At 40.6% G+C, this 16133-nt stretch overlaps 1 protein-coding gene across 9 annotated transcripts in view; it reads right to left on the bottom strand.

Annotated features, from left to right (window-relative positions):
- The window catches only part of LOC110037582 (uncharacterized protein YNL011C), a 162595-nt gene that overhangs the window by 68725 nt on the left and 77737 nt on the right, over nucleotides 1-16133 (bottom strand). For 8 of the 9 annotated variants that reach the window (XR_002295349.1, XM_020742256.1, XM_020742255.1 and 5 more), the window contains one exon: nucleotides 3805-3930. Coding sequence is in view for 8 of the 9 variants with exons in the window: in XM_020742256.1 (XP_020597915.1) it covers nucleotides 3805-3930 (126 nt within the window). In the remaining variant the exon portion in view is untranslated. Of the gene's footprint in view, nucleotides 1-593; nucleotides 705-3804; nucleotides 3931-16133 lie in introns of those variants that run through there. The other variant, XM_020742261.1, reaches the window with a different exon arrangement.

The following is a 16133-nucleotide window of genomic DNA, read 5'->3' as shown; positions in this document are numbered from 1 at the left end:
AAACTGTAGTAGATAAAGCTTCAGTCCAAAATTAGCCGGAGCAGAAGATTCTATCAGTAATGTGCTCACTATATCTAATAGATGTTGATTTTTCCGTTCAACAACTCCATTTTGATGCGGTGTATAGAGACATAAACGTTGTGAAACAATATATTTCTTATGGAGAAATGTTTGAAACTCGTGAGACATGTATTCACCGTCATTGTCAAACTGTAAGGTTTTAATGCAAGCGGAGAATAGAGTTTCAATATATGCTAAAAAGGTTTGAAATACAGTAAATACTTCTGCTTTGAAACGCAAAAAATAGATCCAAGTAAATCGACTGTAATCATCAATAAATGTTTCGAAATATCCATATTGAGCATGTGAAATAACTGGTGTAATTCCTCAAACATCACTATGAATAATGTCAAAACATTTATTGGCACGATTGCCTAAAATAAGAAAAGGTAATGTCTTATTCTTTCCATATTTACAAACAGAAAAGTCAACTACTAAACTCTTATTTGTAAAATAAAAAACACCCCTTTTAAGTAAATGCTTCAACATCATATTATTTGAATGATCTAATATTTTATGTCAGATGTCCGTCTTATTCTCAACAACTGAAGAAGCTAATGACATATTCCGAGGAATAATAAATTTAATGGAAACAGCCTGCCCGCTCTAAGCTCATTCTCCATTACCTTCCCCGACACCTGATTCTGCACAATACAACCATCACAAGAAAAATGTACGTCACAATTATTATCCACAATTTGATCAACAAAGAGTAAGTTAGTAGATAGTTTAGGAGAAACCAAGATATGTCTGAAAAAGGAGTTAATATCATTAACTGCCATAATTGAAATATTATTTCCGTCAGCAACCTGAATATGTTGAGTACCAATGTAAGACCGATGGTTATGCAATAAATCAGCTGTGCCAGTTATATAATTTGTGGCGTCTGTATCAACAAACCAATGTGAAGGAACAAAAATAATAGTTTTACCTTTACCTTGAAGGCCAAGAGCGAAAAAAAGCAGAGAGAATCATCTGTTGAACCATATATGGTATGACAACTGATTGATTATTGTCAGCAACTGTGGATGTCGAGGCAGGTTTGTGAGTGTCGGATACCGTGGCATGAAGAGCTTGTGGTTTGTAGTTTTGGGTCGTTTTTGGGGCGTGTAGGGCACTCCGTAATAATATGTTCATTTTGTTTGCAATAAGTACAACACTTATTATGCAATTTTCATGCAATATGACCAAATTTCTTGCAGCTGTAGCACCGCACTGGTCCTTCCCTTTGGTCTGAGCAGCATATGCCATATTAATTATTTTTTATGATCCACCTATTATACTAATAGCAGCTTGTGTTGCCAATATTTGTTCTTCGCGTACCAAAACAGATATACAAACAAGGAACTGGATCTCGGTTCAGCAACCCAGCCCGAGCAGTTTCAAATTACAGTCTGAGCTTCATTAAAAACTGATCACGGTGAATTTCTTCATGAATAGCTTGTAGACTAACTAAGTTCTCCTCTGACACTTTAGCATAGATAATGCTAGTATATTCGCTCCATAAATTTAGAAAACCAGAATAATATTGTTCAATTAAAAAATTACTCTGACTGAAATTACTCATCAAATTCCAATTGAAAGCATTTCGCAGTATTATCTTGATTGTAAACGCGCTTCAAATATTCCCACATTTCTTTAGTCGTACCAAAAGATCGTAGATTGTTCACCATAAGAGCCTCAATAGATCCCAAGATCCAGAAAACTATCTAAGCATCATTTGCTACCTATTGACAAAGATCTTTTGCATCTATAGGAGCTGGAGAGACCCATCAATATGGCCCCAAAGCTCTTTTCCTTTTAAGAACACTCTGAGCTAACATTCTCATGCGGCATAATTCTTTTCCGTAAATCTGATAACGAAGATTTCAAAAGACATCCTAAAAGATTCAAATAATCGTGCACTGCCTTAAATTAGGAGAGAGTCTGAAGCCAAAGCCGAAGCATAAGATCCTTGAGTGCGAAGATCTAGAAATTATATCGGCACTGAAATACGCCAACTATACTGAAGCCAAAGATACAGTCGATGCTACCGCCGATGCTACCTAGCGGACGAAGAAGGCAAAACGGACGAGAACATATGTGGTTGAGGCAGTTAAAGCGGACGAAGAGATCGAGTGATCGTCGAATACTTATTGGAGAGTTTCGCAGGACGAGCGGACGATTTTGAGCAAATAGGCTGAATGTCTTTTACTTTGCTTTCATTCCAATAAACAATAGTTTTTACAATCTATTTTAAGTACATAATAAAGTGTTCAATCTAATTTTGGTAGCTTAATAATATATTTTTCTAATTTAAATATTCAGCTAAAATGAAGGAATTCGTGAAAATATAATATTTTTTTCTTTGCAATATTGCAAAGAAGGAAACTTCATTCTGTCTGATTTCATTTACTCCTGATTGATAGGTTTAAGGTTCGAAAGAGATTTCCTACCTCTCAAATTGTAGAGATTGTGAGAGATCAGCTACCTCTTGAATTGTAGGTGCTTATCCATTATTTTATGTGTTCGCAGTTATATTATTTTCTTTGGAGAATAAACTATTTGTTTTGTCACAATTTCTATGGTGAATCATAAGAGACTCCTAGACACTTAGAAAGTTGCATAAAGAACGATAAAATATGAGGCAAAACTTAATATTGGGTAAAAACAAATAAAACCTCACATAAGGTGTATTAGGTGGTTACAATTACTATGTGTACTTTGACACAAAAAAAGGCAAATGTTGACGGACTTGTTACATCCCAAATTTGAAGTTGATGATCCAAATAGGGTAGGGAGTATTGCCTGGCTAGAGGCCTGAACAACAAGTTGCCCTTGGCAAGCTTCTGGAAGATGGACGCAAAAAAAAACTAAATCCCAAATGAAAGGGGGTGAAATGTTTCTGGGCTGTATTAACATTTAATTACAAATATACTAGCCATGTGTTGTATTAATGAGAACTTTATTAGGAACTCCATAGTTAATCGTGCTTGTGATGGAGAACACATGATATGAATGACTCCATGGAAAGTTGCACCAAAGAAGTTAACAGCATAAGTTTACACATCATGAGATGGGCAAAAGCCAAAACAGACAATATATTGCATATTATGGGTTGGGTCAGCAGTAATCTTGGGCAAAGTCGCCTAATTATAATGACAAGAAAGACTGCGCTAACTTATTGGATTCTGAATATTTTTAGGTGACTCCATGACTAGTGCCACAGCGAAATATAAATCATGGCTTTAAGAAAAGTACAAGAAAAGCTTGAATGATGTTTGATATCAATAAACTTAGATCAAGCATCTACATTAACGGAATAAAAGCAAACTAAGCAAGTTTACAGTAGAAAACCAGGAGTAAAAACCTCAAATTATCAATCATAAAAAGGAAAAGAGCTAGTTATAGTATGACGTGTTAGTTGGCGCACCACAACAGGAAAAACTGATAAAAGTATCCATTTAAATAAAAATCAGGAAGTTTGCTAGAGCATGAATTTTAGAAAAGGTTACGAATCAAACTCAAATTGGATCACGAATGAGAATGTACCTTTAATAGATGCAAGGTATTATTGCCCTCAATATGATTCTAATTTAAACTCTATCTTATAAACAGTTAATTACCCATTTCAATGGTTTCGAATTTGGTTTTATTTAATTTTAGATTAACAGTTACAACATTTTGTCAACAAGAAGTACGAGAACTGAAAACAATAAAAACTCAATAACATGTTTAACGGATCATAATCACCCGTGCACTTACATAGTTCTGAAGGCATTTGTAGGGCTCTCCATATGTGCGATTAAGGGCATCAGTAATTGCAGTTACAAAGTCAGATGCTGATAAGCCAGTGGTTTCACGGTCATGTGAACCATTTAACAGAAGGACCTAGTCAAATGGGCATATATCAACAAAGTTATTCATGTAAATTTCAAATGACATTTTCAATCTTACATGAGCTCACAAAAATAGATGCTAATACGATTCTTTTAATAAGAGGAAAATAACAAAATCTTTTTATTTTTAACAGTAAAGCTTGTTTGCTACCCGCACACATATGGTCAGCATGAAGGATTATGGAAGGAGTGCTTACCAAAAGTCTGAAGGTAATGCTAATGATTCAATATCATATTAATGCTAACTTAGTTTGCAAAGCTAGCTCCATAATTTTTTACCAAGTGCGTCACATAGCTTAATCAATTAGAAACACCTCTAACAAATATTTAAGCATAGGAACAACTAATAACAAGTGTGTGCCATTTTTTTCTAGCATCAATGATGATACTGGTGTTAACCAAGCAACAATGAATATTCAACTTTTATTACTGAAATCAAAGCGGGGGTTACAACAAACACACACAGAAATAGGAAATAACAAAAGATAACATAAACGCCAAATTAGGGCTTAGATCGAGGGTGGTGGGAAGGTTGTGGTAGGGTGGTTGCGGTTGGGGATATAGGATGGCTGTAATGGGGAGGCGGCAATAAGTTAGGGGCAAGTAAGAGAGGGAGGTGGCTGGCGGCGGGGTTGCAGCAAGGGGATGGCTGGCAACTAAACAACGACAAGGGAGGAGAAGGCTGGCGGTAGGGATACAAAAGGGAAGGGAAGATGGTTGGTGGCTAGACTGCAACAAGGAAGGGAGATGGTTGACGGATGGACTGTAGCAAGGGGAAGGCTGGTGGCAAGATTGCGAAAGAAAGTAAGATGGGAGGAGGCTGGGCGGTAGGAGGCTGCAGGAAATCAACAAGATGGGTGTTTCTAGGTGGCTGCAGTGAGTACAGTGATGGCAGCAACAGAGAGAAGGTTGCGTAGAAAGTGGGAAGGTTGGTGGAAAGCCTACAAAAGACAACAAGATGGGAAGAGGTTGGGTGGTAGGCAGCTGCAAGAAATCAGTGAGGTCGCTATTTTTGGGTGGCTGCAGCAAGTTCTGTGATAGCGACAGCTGAGGGAAGATTGCGGAGAAAATGGGAAGGTCGAAGATAATCACCGCCTTGGATGAGATATAGCCGAAGCACCACCCGTCATCATATACATACTTAGAAGGGAAAATATGGATGCCGACGCCTGTCCTGACAAAAAAGATGAAGAAAAACTGCCCTAAAACACATAAACAAAGTATAAATACTACTAGGGTAGCTAAGGGTGGAGTCCCCTCAATTAACGTTAATTCCCAAGAAAGGAAAGGATCGACTAGTCCCATCCTCCCTTGTGTTGAGCCGATTCATGCAGGATTGAATTGGTCAAAGCAGCCTATGGCTTTATCATCCGGCACATTGTGCAGGAGATGTCCTCATGTCAATTCCTTGGGTTGGGGAGCTTTACTTTGATCCGTCGAAGCTTCTATTTCATTGTAGCATGAAGTCAAGTCCACCAAGTTGAAGATTGTAGAAATGTTATAATACCTCAGTAAGTCAATCTTGTAGATATGTTCATTCAACCTTTTTGGAATCCATAAAGGTCTATCTACTTTGGGTTTGACTTTCACAAATGATCCCATAGAAGATCTCTCTTTCTTCAGTCGGATCCATACTAGATCTCCTTCTTGAAAAGTAACATTCTTCTATATTGTATTGGCATGTGCCCGGTACTTACGGTTCTACTTGGTGATCTCTCCCCCCAACCTCTTTGTGTTACCTCTGAATCTCCTATATCCCCGCCTCAGCAGCCACTCTAACCTCCAACATAGGAAGAAGGCGTACTAACTTAAGTGGAGTAAACGAATTGTGCCCATACACAACCTCAAAGGGAGTGCGCCCCGTAGTTGGACTCACAGAACTTGTAAGAAAATTCAACATGGACTTGAATCAGATCTCACTGCTTGATGTTTCTTATTCACCACTTTCGTCCGACTATCTGTTCGTGGATGCGTTGCTAAGCTGAATTAAATCCTAGTACCAAGCTTCCCCCATGGGGTCCTTTAGAAGTGGCTCAAAAACTTCACATTCGTATCAAAGATAATGGTCTTAGTGTTCCCATGCAACATCACTACCTTGAAGTATAAGTTAGCTAAATGTGATGCATCTAGTGTCCGTTGGCAAGGCACAAAATGAGTCATCTTCGAGAATCTGTCAACCACAACAATCACTAAATCCTTGTTTCGATGCATCTTCAGAAGACCTACCACAAAATCTATGCTAACATCCACCGAAGGAACCTCCGGTACTGGTAATCGTGTGTACATCTCTTTATTTTGCAATCTTATCTTGGCTAGGTAATAAATTATGCACCATCTGACGTACCATTCCACATCTCTCATTAGTTGAGGCCAGGTGTAGGTCTTATCTCTCTGTTAAAATGACATGTTAACCCTTCATTGTGACTCTCCAGGATGATGGACTCCCTTAGTGAACATCTGGGAATACACAACTTGTTTTGGTGTAACGGATAACCATCAACCCTATGGTACGGTCCTATAGGGCTTTCCTAACCCTATTCTCATATTTCTTTGAAATCCTCATCTGCCTTGTACAAATCCTTCACTACCTCGAATCCCACAACTCTAGCCTACATGGAGATAATTAGCAAGTAGCGGCGACTTAAGCCATTTGCTACTCGATTCTAACTTCTTATTTGTGCTTGAACATGAACTGGAATGACGCCAACAACTCAACCCAAAAAAGCATGCTTGCCCTTCAACTTGCTTTGACAATTCAAATACCTCAAAGCTTTGTGACCTGTGAATAGAGTGAACTCAATCATCAGTGGGTACTCACTCTTATGATTAAGAGCACGCACCATCACGTAGAACTTTATTGTATGTTGAATCCTTTCTCCTAAACTCTTTCAATTTCTCATCAAAGAAAGCTATGAGATGTCCTCCCTGCCTCAGTATTGATATATTAATACATTAAAAGCATCACATTCCACCTAGAAAAATGCGTTGAAATCTGGCAAAGCCAACACAGAGGCCTGCATCACCTTCAGAGTGTCAAAGTTGGACTGAGCTACCTCTGTTTACTGAAGCTTCTCTCCTTTCAAAAATTTTGTCAAAGATGTTATAATAGTACTGAAGCTCCTGATGAATCTCCTGTAAAAAGATAACACCACAAACTACCTCAGGGCGTCCAACTCACAAAAATTTCAATATTCGTAGGGTCCATCAAAATACCGGCACTGAACACAATGTACCACCAAAAAGTAGACTTTGGCCGTCTTGAGCAACACTTCTTCAAGTGGGCATATAGCTCCTCCGACCGTAGAACCCCAAAAAAAAACTTTATATGCTGCAAGTGCTCCTCCTAAAAACTGTTGTAGATAAGGATATCGTCGAAGTAGACAACTAAGAACTTTTCAATGTAAGTTTGAAACACATGATTCATCAGCCTCATGAAGATGTTAGGTGCATTGGACAATCCAAATGGCATGACGGTCCACTAGTACAATCCATCTCGGTCTTGAAGGCAGTCTTCCATTCATTCCCTGGCCTCATTCTGATATGATGATATACATTGAGCAAGTCAATCTTGAAAAAGATAGCGGCTTCATGAAACTGATCCAGAAGATCATCCAGGAGAGATATAAGGAACCTGTGCTTGATGGTGATCTTGCTTATAACTCGTCTATGTAATGCATATTCGTCTAGAGCATCTTTCTTAGGCACCATCAAAGCAGGAACAGCACACGGACAGGTACTCTCTCTCCCTCTCACTAAACCCCTCGCAATGAGATCATGCACCTATTAATGTTACTCATACTCAGTTGCTCTCAATCTGTAAGCAGGCCTAGTTGGCAGCACTAATCTAGGAAAAAATATCTATGGCATGTTAAATATCCTTATGTGGTGGTAGGACCTCTAGTAGATTTTCGGTCATCACATCCTACAAATCGGCTAGCACTCGATGGATCACCTCTGGTGGCTCAGCCTCCTACTCATTTCCCTCCAGGACGAGTAAGGCCATTGCAATTGGGAATTCACGTACCAACTGTGGAAAGGCGGCGGAGGGAACCACATGCTTCTTTATTACATGCATATTTGCTCCTCTAGAATGATTGATAGGCAAGAGAATGATGTGTTTCCCCTAAGACATCATGTTTGGTCTTGCGATCCAACTGCCACGATCATCCCAACATGATATGACAGTCATTCATGGGCACCACATCCCACCACATCTGATTCTATAATTGGTCTCTAGTGAAAAAATCTACCAAGTGCTACTGATCCACTCATATCGTATTACCCTTCTTCAACTAGATCAGAGAATAGGGTTGAGAATGCTTCTGCGTAGCCAAGTCCAACTTTTTCACTATAAAAATAAAGAACACATTCTCACAGCTCCTTCCGTCGATAATGAGGTTGCACACCTTCCCCCTCATGATACACCTAGTACAAAAGATGTTATGCCTCAGCCACGAGTGTGTTGACCTCATTTTTGGTGAGGTCTAGTCTTCCTCTTAGGGTTTAGGATCTAGCCTTAGAGATCTCCCTTTGACTATCTTAGAACCTTAGAAATGGAACCCGCCCGTTTTAGAAATTCAACAAATTCAACCCCCTTCTGTACTCTTTTGTGGTTTCACGTGTGTGGTATCAATGTGTGCGGTATCGACTTCTAACACTTAGAAGAATGAAACCAACATGAGGAAACCCAAAATAAATTCCTATAGAAACTTTTGAGCCTTAGGGTGGCCTTCTGCACAATTCGCACTCTCGCGCGCACAAACTTTGCAATTCGGATAATCGACGCGTTCGATCGCTACAATTCGCATCGCTTGCACTGTTACCAATCGAAGACTCGAATAAACTTTTTGAAACGATCGATCGAGAGTCAAAACTTCGTAAAATTTGAATTTTGACACGTTTTTGACCCGATTGTCGACGACATCGTCCAACCGACCCCGGATGATAAAACGAACTGCACCGGCGTGTCCAGAACGACGATTTTGCCTAGGGAAGACACCCATTTTGTTACGACACCGCGCGTGAATAAATCGTATATGAATTAGTATACACACACACACACACACACACACACACACACACACACATATATATATATATATATTAATTTATATAAACTGAATCCTCCTTTTTCCTTTTTAAGCCCTAAATCCCTAAACTCACGCAACCGAGCTCTGCCTCCCTTTCCTCTCCCGTTCGCGTGTCTGGCCTTTCCCTTTCTCGGTCACGAGCCAACCGAGCTCCTTCTCCTCCACGCGAGAGAGAGTTGACTTCTCATTCGTCTTTGCCCGACACTTCCTGCCCGCGGCCTTCCTTCCCGAAGCCGTGCCAGTCTCCCTAAGCTGTGGTTTTCCTTTTCTTGGTAGTTTGACTCTGGGAAGCTGGCTCCCTGGTACACTTGAATGACAAACTCTCTCTTCTTCCCGATACTTTTCTCGCTTCCACTAGGCTCGCCGCTTGGTCCTAGATGTTTCGGTTGCTTCGCCTTCTGTGAGCAGGGAATGCGTCATTTTCTTCTTTGGCCCGATTCGAGTATCGTGGTGGATGGGGTGATCTTCTTTCTCTTCTCCTCTCTTCTCTGCCTATAAACATAATTTCTTTTGGAATTTTGGTGGTTGTTGAAAAGTTTTCTAAGGAGAGGAGACGTAGAGATTTTGGCTGTAAGAAGAGTTTTGTGAGAGGAGTTCAAGGAGGAGATTTCTGTGAGGGCATCTCCTTGAGGTGGTTTCTTGTGTTGAAGTGCTTTACATTTGCATTAAGAAGGTACTCTTCTCCCCCCCCCTCTCAGTGCCCTGTTTCCTTTCGGTTTTCTCTCTACCGAGCCTTTGAACATGGCTCTGTTGGATGATACAGCATGCTAGTTCACGTTACCTTCATGTATTTTTGAGATATTCACTTTAAAAGCATGTGAAAGATGAAATGTGAGCATGTGTTAGAAATTAGACTTGGATATTTGCTTAAGGTGGTGGATATATGGCATGTTCTTTGTTTATCATATCATATTTATGTTGGCAGTGATTTGGATAATTAAATCATCGCTTTGGAATAATTTCTACTCCTCTTGCAAGCATGTTGGGATGTGTATTGTGAAACTTCTCGTTTATCTTTCGTTTAGCATGAGATATTGAAGAATTTATTTGATCTTTCATGAATGCTAGGGGGTTTCGGCTTTGGCATCTTGAAATGTATGCTATGAGAAAATTTATTTAATTTGGAAAGCTCTGTAACTAAATTTGGAAAGCTCTGTAACTTGTTTTGAGGGCTTGGTTTAGCTCCTCGTGAGGCACCTCCCCTGCTTAAGAATCTGTTGGAATTGTTTCATGCTTGGAATATTTAGACATGCAGGTTGTCCCTTGGTTTTGGATGGCTCGTTTTTACTTTAAGGTGGCTGGGACTTTAATTTCTGTTAAAGCCTGAATTTGTATCAACGTTTGGGTCTTGTTTTAGCCTTGTTGGGCTCGGTTTTGGCTTGGTTTGGAGTCTCGGCTTTGGCTTGAAATGGCTAGAACTCTATTTTTATGGAAGCCTGGATTTTAATATTGTTGGGTGTGGTTTTGGTGCTTCTTAAATTCGATTTTGGCCCCTACTAGGCTTGATTTTGGCATCCCACGGGTGTCTTAGCTTAAATATACAAGTGATGAACGGATTTATGTTGATTTAGATGTTCTTGTGTAAAATATGTGTTAGTTCTATATTTTGATGTCTTGAGGGTATGGAGATGTTTTCTATCCTTTTGTTGTAACCCGAATTCGAACCTTAGTTGTGGCTCGGTCTTGGCTTGACTTGGGAGCTTGGTTTCCTTGTTTTAGCTCCTACTCGAGAGCCCTTGATTGATTCCTTATACTTGTCTTTACTCGAGAGTATTAGTAGCTTGCTTTGCTTGCCTTTGGCCCTTACCCGAGAGCTTGTTGGGTGGCCTGTCTTGTGCATTTTTCTGCCCCTACCCGAGAAATGGCTTTGGTTATGATTTTTGTTGGCTCTAGTTGATAGCTCGGTTTGCTTTGCCTTGCCCTTACCCGAGAGGTGGTTTGGAGGTGGTTTTGCTGGCTTTGGTTCCTATTCCTACTCGTGGACCTATTGGAGTTTCTTGAGTTTAATTTACCTCCTCTTGTTGAGTTTGAATCATTTGAATGATTGTAGATGGATCAAACTTGTTACTTTGAGATATTGGTGATGTTTTGTACTATCCTATGTATATCAAAACTTGTAGGGAATTGATTTGGGTTTGCCTTAGCCGCTCGCTTGTGGTTCCTTGGGTTTGCCTCGGCCGTGAGCTTCCTCTGCTCCTGTGCCTTGGGTTTGCCTCAGCCGTGAGCCTCCTTTGCTCCTGTGCCTTGGGTTTGCCTTTAGTCGTAGGTTTCTTTTGGTCTTGAGTTTACTTTGGCCGAGAGCCTTAGCTGTTGTTTTCTCTATTCTATTGACCCCGGCCGTGAGCATTTATTTGGTTCTGCGGGAGGATTTCATGCTTATTCGACGTATAAGGCTATTTATTAATCTGAAATTTGGGGGAATTTTGATTTCGGCATGAGTTTAGAAATATTAATGGTGGTTTCCCGAGATCATTTTCTTTTGAAGATTGTTCTTTTGAAGATTGGGAGTTTGAAGATTGGGAGATTTTAAACCTCATTTCGGAAAAGCATTTGGTGGACTTGATCAATCCTCCGTCTTTGAGGTTTGAGAAAATCAATGCAAAGTGGCCCTTTATGTTTGTTAGGAAAGACCTTGGGCCCTACTCTCCCAGGTCTTTTCGACACGAGCTTTGAGGACTGATCAATTCTCCGTTTTGGTGTTTTAGATGGATTAGTACCTCCTCTCTCTCACCCCATTTTTGTTTTTTTCTTTCCTTGCTTCTTGGTTCATTCTTTTTGATGTTTATATGTGATGCATAAGTGTCCACGTAAGCGTTGTGCTATACGTGAAACAATCAAGCAATCAAGGTCGCAAGTAGTCTTTTTGGGGCATACGGTGTTGATGATAAATGCACACCGAAGATAGAAATAGAACAGAAAGATCCTCTATCCTATAACATCAAGATTCAGGCATTTGATGAACAATAGGATATGGTATCCTTCATCGATATAAGTTTAGCGGGAGTTGGCTCGAGCCTCCTCAGATGATTGCTCCTCAGATGGTTGTTGGCATTCCCACGCCCGACAGAGTAATTGACTCGTGGACAACAAAAGTTTCTAAATAAAAAATAAAAAAAAAAATAAGTTTTGATAAACCCTTTTCAAGCAAAAACACACTTTTCTACGAAATAAAAATTGATAACTCTTCTTTGCATGTTTAAAATTTGTATGCATGTTAAAAAAAAAACATAAAACATACTTTAAAGGTGGTTGTCCACCTGACGAATAACTGTTCGGGCTGGCAAATAGCCCTCTAAGTGAGGTTCAAGACACAATTCTAGACGAGTGGCGGGTTCTATACATTCGGGTGACCGAGTAGCATTCGTGGACCCTCGAGAATAAATATGCAGCTGAGCCTAGTCCCATAAGAGTGCTTGCGGTCCCCCTCTTCCGAATTTTTTTTCCTTTATTTTATCGAAGTTTTGGGACAGGGCACTCGTGTTACTTTTCCTTTCTTTCGGAATTTCTCCGGGATTTTTGAGGATTTTCTTTTACTCGAGTCTTTTCTCGTTGATTTTCTCGAGTTTTCTGCTCTTTCTCGGATTTCCTGGACGACGTTTCTTTCAGATTTCATTTTTGAGATGCATTTGGGCTTGCTATACTTAAGAAACGGCAGATCTCACGAGCATACAGGTTTGCTTTATATTTTACAGTGCTTTATTTTCCTGTTGCTACTTGCTACTGTCCTTCTTATACAGCATGTTATACCATTTTTGTTCCTACCTGCTACGGTATTATATAGCATGTTATATTATTCATGTTTCTACTTCCTATTGTTCTTCCTGTACAGCATGTTATACTGTTCATGTTTTTGCCTACTACTGTTCTACATCCATCCTACTGTTTGTCCTGTATTGCACATTTTATATTATATAGCTTTAAGCATGTCTTCTTTTATATAGGACATTTAGAGTACTACAACCATAGGGTCGTTTGATTTAACACCATAGCTAGACACCCTAGAAAACTTAAACTCGTCACGTCGAGGAGCTTGGAGCTAGCGCGATGGGTAGCACGACCATCTTCAACAGCAGAACATCTCTTCCCCAGCAAAACCATTCTTTTTCCTATAAATTAAACAACAATCCATAAGATTTCAAGGTTGTTTGTCTAGCGCAACACAAATCCTCCACCTTTTTTTTAGGCATTTGTATAGCTCTGCTGTACAATTTGAGCCCTAACTCGTTCTAGGTTCCGAGGTTGTTCTCCGATATGACGTAAACTCTCATATCTTCTAGGCGACTTGTGTGACCGTGTCATGCAAGTATAAGCCCTAATTAAATAGAATTGGCAGGATGAAACACTTGAATAATTTTTTCTCAAAACTAAAGTCAAATCATAGGATAGACTGGGAAGCCGCCGGGGTTCGCCTCCGGATGTGGCCTCCCCAAGTTTCTCTTCATTTAGATTCCTCAACAATGTTCCAGATTCGAGTATTTCCCCTTTCACACTTCTTCATCCGATTTCGTTAAAAAGTCCTATCCTTTTGACTTCTTTGAAGATAGCATTCCCTGATTTTTATCGAGAGTTTTCTTAGGTGACTTTGGTCATTTAAGATGTAATAATTATAGGGGTTTGCCCTTATAGGAAGTTTTTCCGAACCCATGCTAAAATAAACCCTATTTAATTCTTTGTATTAAATAGGGGAACTTGTCGGTAAATCAAACGGTTTCGCAGACCAAACGGATGTCATATATTTCTTAGTTTATTTGATTGAGCCTCATCCTCAAGTCTTGTGTTTATCCCTCGAGATAGATATAGGATTTGAGGTAAGCGCTCTTTCATTTAAACTGTGAAAGATATGAGGTCAGTTTGATTTCATATTTTTCTAAAATTACCAATATATATGTAAATTAAAACGTCCTTCCGAAGCGGGCGACGGGACTTCACTTCCAGCGAATAGTGCTGACAAATTCTGGCGACTCCGCTGGGGACTAGCTTCTCTCTCCATTTAAATCAGGGAATATCTTATATTCATATATCGGTAATGTGTTCATGTCCTTCATGGACCAAATTACCCTTCTTCCATTGACATGCTCCACCCATTTCTTTCTTGGGTGAGTACAGTCAACTCTTTGGGATTGCAGGACCGTCTGTTCAATCACCTTTGAACAGCAGAACTGCATTAGGACTTAGTTTTCGAGTGGGGTCGGACCCCCAATAGGTGTGTTGGCGGACTAGCTCCGCCTGGACGTTGTAAGTTGTGTAGGTCCCGCACTGGGTCCTCAATTTTTTCTTTTCCTCGTATCTTTCTGGTTTAGTTTGCTACTTGCAAATTGAGCCAAATTATTACGCCTTTTAATCGTTTGTTTAACTTAATTAAATATCTCAATATTATAACTGCTAAGCAAATGATAAGTTTGAAGAACACATCTTAAAATTCACGAGATAAAAACAATTAATAATAAGGAAAATGTGTACCCAGTTCACAGAACGACTTTCGTCTTTTTTAGTGTCCGCACTAAAATTATAAGGTATTGGCCGATATTGACCCTCAGAACTTTCTTTTTGAAGCTGCTACGATGGAGTTCTCAACTCTCACTTTCTCCTGCGACCTGCCCACTGGCCGAGAGGCCCGCAATGTCGCCTCTAAGATCAAATTTGGAGCTGGATTTGACGAGTTTGAAGTCGTACTTGGAAAAGCTCCATTCGTCGTCATGAAGGTTGCTCCTCTTGAAGTTCAAAAGTTCAAGAGCCTCCTGCTCCTGCCGGGTTTGACCTGAACTGTCACCAGGACTTCCCTTCTTATAAGAAGGCGAAGACCGTCACCACCCTGCCGTCCTTTAAGTCAGTCGTCCCTTCATCCGCCCGTTTGAGAGTAGTTACACCTACTGACGCTGGATTCACTGTTACTGTGCCCGTCGTACCTTTTGCTAAAGTAAAGGAAGTCTAAATTGAAGAGGATACAGTTGATGTGTTTACTGCCCCGCCGTCAGTTTTCGAGACTGGTTCCAGTTCGAGGACCGCGCCGCCGACTAGGTCACAAAGAAGGAACCATAGTCGGAAGATTCAGAAGGCCGTCAGGGCCCAGGCTAACGCAATAACCTCAGTCGATGAGATTCCTCACCAGAAGGAACTTGGAAGGAACTTGGATTGCCTGAACTTGGATTGCCTGAAACATCTCCTCTCCTACGTGGAAGTAGGTTTCATCCGTTGATAAATACCTCCGGGGATGAGAGTGTTCACAGGATCGCCGCTACTTTACCATCACCTCATGGTCGTGGTGAGGGGAGGGAGAAGCCCACTCCTATCACCAAAGTTCGTAGTGTTTGAAACATTGGCTGCCAAAGAGGAGTGCATTGTTGCTAAGTTGCTCAAGCGAATGGGATGCGTCGTTTCACCCCAAATGAAGAAGGAAATCTTGAAGAATGTCACGCCTGTCTACCAGCATCAGAGATCAGCTGAAGTACCGCCAGCCCGTATTCCAGTCAGATTTCTCCTTGGAAATCGAGTCAGCACTGCTGCTGCTATCACAGATAACGCACTTGTTGCGCTGAGGTCCGTAGGACGTCGACCAGTTAAGTCGCGTTTAGGTCTGAGAACACTGCCTACCGTTGTCCACAGGGATCTTCCAGGGAAAGATAAAGGGAAGAGGCCGCCTGATGACGTACTTGGTCTGCACCGTAGGGAGCGTGCCTCTTTTCGACATACTGATGCCTCTGCCGAGAAGCTTCATCTTAAGGCATCAACTTCGGAAAAGAAGGTGTGGGTACCTAAGGTTGCTGCACCAGTGACTTCTGTTGAGCCCGTGGGGGCAGATTTGTGGAGTAAAGCAGAGATCTGAAATATTCAGCGTTGTCACAGCAATTGATAGTGGGGTGAATGAGCAAGTAGAGAATGTTCAGCAGAATCCTCCAGATCTTAAGATGATACAAGAATCAATAATTGAAGAAAAGGTTGAGAAGCTCAGGACCGAGATTTCTAAGTTAGCCCGAGAGCACGGAGTCCTCGTGGATGATGAAAATGAAGACTTTGAAGATTACCTCGAGGAAAACTTCATGGATATTCATGTCATCGAAACTAGAGCCGCTTCATCTGCGCGCGAGGCCCAACCGCTTGTGGAAGG

Source organism: Phalaenopsis equestris, unplaced genomic scaffold (genome assembly GCF_001263595.1).
Source record: "Phalaenopsis equestris unplaced genomic scaffold, ASM126359v1 Scaffold221702, whole genome shotgun sequence".
NCBI classification, from domain to species: domain Eukaryota; kingdom Viridiplantae; phylum Streptophyta; class Magnoliopsida; order Asparagales; family Orchidaceae; genus Phalaenopsis; species Phalaenopsis equestris.
The sequence above is the reverse complement of the archived record's forward strand: the minus strand, read 5'-3'. Positions and strand labels throughout refer to the sequence as shown.